Here is a 7,977-nt window from a genome sequence, read left to right as displayed (position 1 = left end):
CCTTTAGATCTTTGCAGTTTTTAGTAGCGATAAATTAAAAACTGTTTATTAGGATTTATTATTCTTTATTGGTTAGTTTATAAAAGAAAAATAAACTTTTTTTAATAAAGAAGTACTAATGGTGGTTAAATAGATGGTTATACCATCTATATTATTATACTTTCAAATGTCTGTCCCAGTATTAAAATAAGTTTGCATAAAACATGTGAATCTCATCCAATCTTTAAGAAGATTTGCAGAAACTTTCTTATATTGTTATTATTATTTCATGAGAAGCCATGTTTTATATCACAATTATCAGGTACTACATTTTTTTTTTAATATCAAGTAAAATTTTTTTTTTTAATTTGGCCTAGTCTTAAACAAGAAAAGCAAACTTATGAGGGTAAATCTAAATAACCTTTAGCGTTTTAGGGGATATTTTGAAAACACAGACATACCACAAACACCCGACTCTCAGAATTCTCTGTAACGTCCATATCAGGTTTGTTTGTTGGACCTGAAAGGAGAAATATGGACAAACAGGAAGTCAGTATATGTAAATACTTCAGGATTTTAGGAATCATAAATTTAATGGAGGACTTACTTTGATTCTCATTAGGAACTAGCATGAAGGAGGAAAGAGAATATAAACATTTTCATGACCAGATTAACACTTAGATCAGTATTTTAAATAAATATCCAGTAATGTTTTTATACTTTGAAATTCTCTTGTTGGGACACCCTGCTCTTGATTATTTGCAGCTAAACAGCTAAATTGGTGTGTGATGCTTCATCCAGTTTTTAAAATAATCGTCTAACTGTTGTTATTATGGAATGATGGTCAGTCATAAAACATTTTCAGGAACTCACCTGGAATTTTCCCCTCTGGATCCGACGGATCAAAAGGATTGTCCATAAACATTCCAATAGCCGTGGCCTCGTCCCTGCCAAGCCTGTTCTCCACAATCAGCGTGTAGTTCCCATTGTTGATGTGGGTGGGCTTGTTGAGGAAGAGGCAGCCGTGTTTTACCGACCCGTCATTTGAGTCAGGGATGAACTGGCTGTAGAGGTATTTGGTTTCTCTGATTAGGAAGCCGTTGTACAGCCAGCTAATCTTTGCCTCTGGATTGCCATCCACAGCGAACGGGAAGCACCAGTTGTGCTGCGGCACAGCGTCTCTCAGGAAGATGATTTTGGCTGGAACTGCAGGGAGATGTCAGGTTTGGAGGTTCAGGTGAGGTCAGAGTTTTCCTTTTTGTTACATATCATCTTCATTTCTTTCTATTTTCCTCCTAAAAATACAGATTCTCTTGCAATCATTTGAAGTAATGTGCATCAATAATTCCTATAAATGTTTTATTTTTATCTTAAATGTTTTGGTTCATTTGTCCGTACAATACAGCAGAAAAATGAGCTAGCTTGTTAGGAAATTCAAAAACCAAAACACAAGGCCCCTGAAATTTAAGGAACTTATCTAGTGTGCAACAAAACCAAAATTTTACATGAAGAATGTTTTTAAAAAATATCCAGGCTTAAAATTTTGTGTTTTACCTAAGGAAATAAACATGCTGGAACTGAATGCAGCTTAGACTAAACCCCAGTCGGCCTCGGAAGATGGCCGCTCACACTGAGCCTGGTTCTGCTGGAGGTTTCTTCCTGTTAAAAGGGAGTTTTTCCTCTCCACTGTCGCTACAAGCATGCTTAGTGTGAGGGATTGTAGTTGAGTCAATGAGTCGATGCAATCAACTGGTTTTCCTTACATAGAAAACTTTGAATCAATTTGACTGGATTATCTGGTTGAACTGTAAAGTGCCTTGAGATGACTTGTGTTGTGAATTGGCGCTATAGAAATAAACTGAATTGAAATTGAATAGTTTGATGACATTAATCAAGCTTTATTTAGGAGGAACTGACTGGTTCCTGCAAGCAAAAACACCCTCCGGACAAACTTTTGCTACTTGGTTGTCTACATGCATCTCTGTCTTCTCCTTTCAAATTGATTCCTTCACCATAACACATGTAAAACTATCCAAAATACCCATTCTCACAAAGCATCTAAATAATGCCAGACAACATTTACTGTATTAAAATCATCCAGCAACAATGGCAGATAGCTTTCCAAGTGATTGAAATGAAAACTGTTAAGAAATGAGCTCAATTTTCCCTCACAAGTGTCAGAATTGTGTGGTTTTTGAAAACTAGAGCATAAATATGATTGAATGAGAGAAGTTTGTTCAGACTTTGAACCAAACTCCACATTCTCCACTTTTTTTTTTCTTCTTTTTTTTTAGATTTAAGCCAAAAAGACAAACGAAAAAGATGAAAAATCAGAACATTAGTCCAGATTTAATGCGCTGGTGCCAGTCTAAGGAAGAAAAATTGCTTAAAATTTACGTGGAGGTTGCTGTTTAAGTTAAATATTTTCTAAAGCGAACTGTCACCACTGTGTGGGCGCCACACAATGGAAGCTCCCTGCTCCCCAAGGGTTTGGGCCAAAATGCAGAGAACTAATTTCCCCATCGTGGTACAATAAAAGGATTTACATTTACGTTTATAAAAATTTTAATCATCAAGGAGTAAGACACTGCCTTACTAAAGTAAAAGAAGATTGATCTTCTATTTGAAGGTGTTTGATGCACACTCCTACCCAGAGTCCGCGGGTGTCCCCACAACAGAAAGTTAACATCCTTTATACCCCAAAACAAAGCAACGGGAAGAGAGGCTTACTGGCAGGGAGGACTTCAACTAGAAGCTTTTAATGTTCTTTATGGTGAATGAGGAAATTTCCGAATATTTTTATAAAATTTTTGGTCCTGGATGAGGAGATTGCTCATCCAGAAGAGACTCTGTCTAGAGTTGCTTGTCCTCCACATCCAGAGGAGTCAGCAGAGATGGCTTTGACATCTTTTTACGATGCCCTCTGTACGCCTTCCCTTTGCAGATGTTCCAGGATCGTCTCACTGGGAGGAGGCCCAGGGGACGACCCAGGAAACACTGGAGGGACTGTGTCTCTCGACTGGCCTGGAGGCGCCCCGGCTTCCCCCAACAGAGCTGGAGGAAGCCTCTACGGTGAGTGTCCACAGTGTTGAACAAGCTGCTGAAGTGAGGTTAAAAATTGTCAAAGTCCTTCAGACAGAGACAGTCACAGCATCTATTGATCAAAACTACTAAAGGTATTGTTGTACTGAGCTGTAAATGTTTCCTCTTTATGCTGAAACTTCAACTCTGTCATACATAACCCAGTTTCACACTGTGCTGTATGTTGGCTGGGATTTTCCATGAATCAATGCTCTCCATCTGAACTGCAAACCTTGGCTGACCTGCCATGAATAATGCATCCTGGTCATCGTCGTGCTCCCAACCACAAGAACTACCTGGAAGCTCTCTCCTGGACACGAAGTTACAGGAAACGGCACCGTTCAGATCGAACACAACTCTCAAGTGCAGCGACCCTTTGCTCTGCCCTGGAAATTGTGCTGCTCTTAACCTGCAACCCTGACCTGGAAAGTGCTGTAATAAGGCGGATACCGGCTCAGGTGCCCCTTTACTCTCTGCACTCTGAAAGCTACTACACTGCTTGGAAAATACTGCTTTTTAATCACCTTTAATAATCCCCCACTGGTAGCCTCTTCTGATCTCACTCTGCTGGGGATAAAATAAAGGCTAGAAACCCATTTAATGAACAAGCTGCTTGTCACACCTTATTTCCTCATTTGAAGTTTGCCACAATTTATTCCAGCAAACTTCTTTGAACAATCAAATCTAAAATACTAACATTTTCAGACATTAAATTATTTGATAAGGTCATTTTTTTTGCTCTTCTATAAATAGAAGCCATTTTTCTTTGCAGAGTGGATCTGAATGAACAACCTGCTGCGATACAAAAATCAAGCTGTACATGCAGGTTCAGCACCAACTAAAAATAAGAAAGTCTTTGAGGATGTAAAAAAAGGTCAGGATCTCACAGATTAGATGGTCAGCTTTTATCTTGCAAAGACTGAGTCAGATTCATGTTTTGATACCAGTTTGTTGTTCGCCACGGAACCCGTTTCACTCATTTTTGTTTTTTTAGCCTTGAAGTTATTGCTTTAAGAAGAGACGTCTTTAATAAAACATTTCTGTAGAACCAGACAGAGAAACATAATAATGCCACTATTATGGCTGTTTAAATATCTTAGAGTTCAGGGCCAAACCTCACAGTCATATTCTGCCAAATTACATAACAGAAGTTTTTAAACCACGGTTCTGCAGCCCCACTCTTTGCTTTCCGTGCAGCTAAAAAAAAAACAAAAAAACAATTCCTTTAGAGCCCCAAATTAATTAATTATTGAGCTTTTAAGAAAAGACAACTCATACACTGCAAAAAAATGTAATCTAAATAAGTAATTTTTTCTTAAAACAAGTGCATTTCTTCTTGAATTAAGTATTTAAGTGAGACACTTTGCCAATGGAACAAGACAATTTACACTTAAAATAAGAAAAAAAAAATTGCATTGTCTTATTTCAAGTGCATAATATCTAGACACCTTATTTTAAGAGTAAAAATACTAATTCCATTGGCAAATCATCTTATTTACCTGCTCAAATTAAGGGTAAATACTCTTAATTTAAGAAATTTTTACTCATTTTGAGGTCGTTTTTGCAGTGTACTTTTTCATACTAGCCATTGCAAAATAAAAAAACATTTTATATCCATCTTTTAGGTTTTATAATAAAAGAAAAAACATAAAACCTTTGCAAAAACAAGCTAGGGTTGGCAAGAAAGATTGATCTGGAAAAAATATTAGTGATTATTTTTATTTTATCCTAATGTGAAACTTAATTTAAATATGTCCACAAACAAAAAAGGTCGTAGCCCTTTTGGTTACATCTACTATGTTTGAAAATATAATTTTTTCTTACATTTTAGAGAGCCATTGCAGAGGGACCAAATAGCCACTTGCAAGCCTGAGCAACCGGGTCTAGAACCCGATTACTGATAATCTGAAGCAAATCCAAACTTGTGCACCACTTTCTCATCCTTAAATATTAATTTCAGATGGTGGATGATCCTTCTACTGTGATGATCTGGCCTGTTTGCGCTCCCTTAATTAGTCATTCCTTTCACCTGTCGTTTTCCCTCCCTGCCTCAATTATAATTTATTCCTCTCACCTGTTTCTTCTTGGTTATATTCAGTTCAGCCTGAGCATTCAGTGCCAGATCATTATTTGTTTTCTGTGAGTCTGTCTGTTCAGTCTTATTTCATGGTTCATTTCCTGGATCCTGGCAGCCAGTGAAAAGAGGTTTTTGTGTTTGTTTCGTCTCCTGATCGTCCACTGTTCCTCCCCCGCGGAGTCCTCTGGGTTTTTGGCTCTATATGTGGGGGGGTTCAGTTTTTATTCCAGTAAGCCTGGCTCCAGGGAGGAGACCAGTTTAAAGTCCTGCATCAAGTTCTGGTTCCACGTCCTGTCTCGGCTACCCTCTTCCACTGAGCCTGCTCATCTGCACCTGATCCTTTCTGCTCCTGTGCGTGACCACCCGGTCACGCTTTCGGACCCTATCAGACTCTAAACCCTCCTGGAAGCTTGTGGAATCCTGGAAGTCTGGATCCTGCCACCTGTTTCTGTTCCTTTCTGTTCTGGATCCTTGACCAGGATCGGCTTTCAGCATGTCCGTGATGTCTGTGATTGGGCTTTGCCCCGCTCCCCCTCCTGCAGTGTCCGCGAGCCACAGCTCCACTTTAGTTTTTGTTTTATTTAATAAATTTTTTTAACTTTCCTACTGACTGTATCTCCTTGAATACTGGGTCCATTTGTCCTCGGTTCATGACATCTACACCAAAAAATCTATAAAGTCAGAATTTTGGGGAAAGGGAACACACACCATTAATAATCAAACAGTTTTATTCAAGTCAAGTCCCAGACATGTAAACTACTCTCCACACACACTTTGAACATTTTATGTGTGAAGATTCAATAGCATGAGACCCAAAATATGTCACTCTCATGAGTGAATGCTCCTTCTCTCTCCTCTTGTAAAATTTGAGAATGGAACAAACCGGATGAAGTAAACAGCCTGTGATTGGCTACTTTTCAGGAAATCCCGCCTTTTGAGTGCACTGTCATTAAATAAATATGTGTAATCTAACTGAAAATAAATTTTAAAATTAGTTTTGTTTTTTTAAGCGGTTGTGACATGTAAGAGATAATTGTAATATTATCCCTGACTTGTCTTTCATGTGAATAAAATGAGTCCTAAGGTGCCTTCTATTCATTCTGACAGAAGCTGTCTGAACTGTGGTCCTATCCAAGATGGCCGCCCTCAAAAGTACGTCGGCCTCACTGCCGACAGCGTCCAATGAGGCGTCTACATATATAATTTCTATAGGTTTCACCTTCAAAATGAAAAAAAGTTGACATGAGCGCACAGAGCCAGGTTCACAAACATGAAGAGCAGAGGAGCATAAACACATAAATGTCACCAAAACTGCCTTTTTCCTTATGGCAGACTTCTGATTTCATAAAAATGATTAATTCTAAATGTTAAAAATGTTTAATTCTAAGATTTCCAATGGTTGATTCAGAGCAGGGTTTCTATGAAGAGGAAGCTGCATGTCTACCATGAATCAATGGCACGAGGAGCCACTCAGCAGTAAACTCCCACTGTTCTGGGAGGTAATTAGAAGTAATTAAAGGGCCAGCGGTTAACGAGTGTCTGTCCACCAGTGGAGCTGATGTTGATAGATTAGGAGCACTAACACATTTAAAGACTGCCAATCACCATGGAAGAAGCGGTTTTCCGGAGTTGAAGGGAAAAGTCCATTAGGATGCGCTTAAATCAGATCTTAGCACGGGTTGTCCGCCCCATTTCCCTGATGTTCATTATCTGTCCCTTGATGCTCATGCAGCTGATTGGCGCCCCTGTCTTTTTTTTGGCTTTATATTTTCAAATGAGTGTCATTGAGTTGGAGCTATATGATATTGTTTGGGGTTGTATTTTCAGTAATGTACCACTAATGCATCTGATTGTCTTCTGTGGGACTACTGGGTGCTGTCTTTTCTCGGCGTTGCTCACCTTCCAGATGCACTAATGTATCTGAAAGCGGAAAACAGCAGCGGACCCTCAGAGTCAAGCTCCATCTGTAATTTGAAAGTGCAAAATACATAAGGTGGTGGAGTTCTATATGAGGGAGATATGGTAAGTTCACCTTCCTTTGTCCTCTCATTGCATCCCTACATTAAATGGCAAGCTGTACCTGAAGCACTTCAGTCATATTATTTTAACACTTCTCACCAGTCGCTGGATTGAGTGGCAGAGGACAGAGAGCTCCATTAGAAGCATGGTGGGTACGTACCCATATTTGTAGAGGGGGCATTTAGAAGAAATCAGCGCAGTGCATTTTTCTTTTGTGCAACTGTCCACCCTGCCTGCACTACCAAATAGTCCCGGTGTGCTCTCGCCCTCGCCTCCATTAAGGCCGCCGACTTGCATTGAGCTAGTGAGCTTTCAGGAGCGCAGCATTTTATTTTGCAGGCACTTACACTCAATGTCCAATTGCACCATCCCCTCGTTGGGCCCAGCTTGGTTCTCAGCCACACACGTCAGGTTGTGCAGGTTGTCCTTGGAGGAAACATTGGTGAGTTGAAGCACCAGATGTACCGAGGAGCCCATGATTGTCTCCTGCAGAAGCAGTCAGGAAGTGAAATCTGAATTCCTCCAGGTATAACAGATACATTGGTCACAAGAGAAAATCTAAACTGAAAAGTAGTTTATGAAAAATACCATTCAAATGTGTTTAGAGGAAAAAGGAATATCTACATGAATACACTTTGCAATGGTAAATTTTTTTTATAAGCAAAGTATAGAAGCAGGAAATTAGAGTTAAAAACTTCTGTAATTACTAAAAAAAGTTTCAATTCAGGTCCTTCCATGTAGATATATATATATAAAATATATATATGGGTGTATGCATATAATTATGCATACACCCACACACGCACACATATACCAATCAT

The 7,977-nt window shown here is 39.1% G+C and overlaps 1 protein-coding gene across 1 annotated transcript in view; it reads right to left on the bottom strand.

Moving 5' to 3' along the window:
* ntrk1 (neurotrophic tyrosine kinase, receptor, type 1) overlaps positions 1-7,977 on the bottom strand; it is an 87,491-nt gene that overhangs the window by 41,677 nt on the left and 37,837 nt on the right. Inside the window, exons 7-10 of the mRNA XM_015401296.1 lie at positions 7,504-7,642; positions 853-1,185; positions 587-604; positions 441-499 (exon numbers count right to left, since the gene is read on the bottom strand). Coding sequence (XP_015256782.1) covers positions 441-499; positions 587-604; positions 853-1,185; positions 7,504-7,642 — 549 coding nt within the window. The remainder of the gene's footprint in view (positions 1-440; positions 500-586; positions 605-852; positions 1,186-7,503; positions 7,643-7,977) is intronic.

This window comes from Cyprinodon variegatus, unplaced genomic scaffold (genome assembly GCF_000732505.1).
Source record: "Cyprinodon variegatus isolate N-32 unplaced genomic scaffold, C_variegatus-1.0 Scaffold0, whole genome shotgun sequence".
NCBI lineage: Eukaryota > Metazoa > Chordata > Actinopteri > Cyprinodontiformes > Cyprinodontidae > Cyprinodon > Cyprinodon variegatus.
The sequence above is the reverse complement of the archived record's forward strand: the minus strand, read 5'-3'. Positions and strand labels throughout refer to the sequence as shown.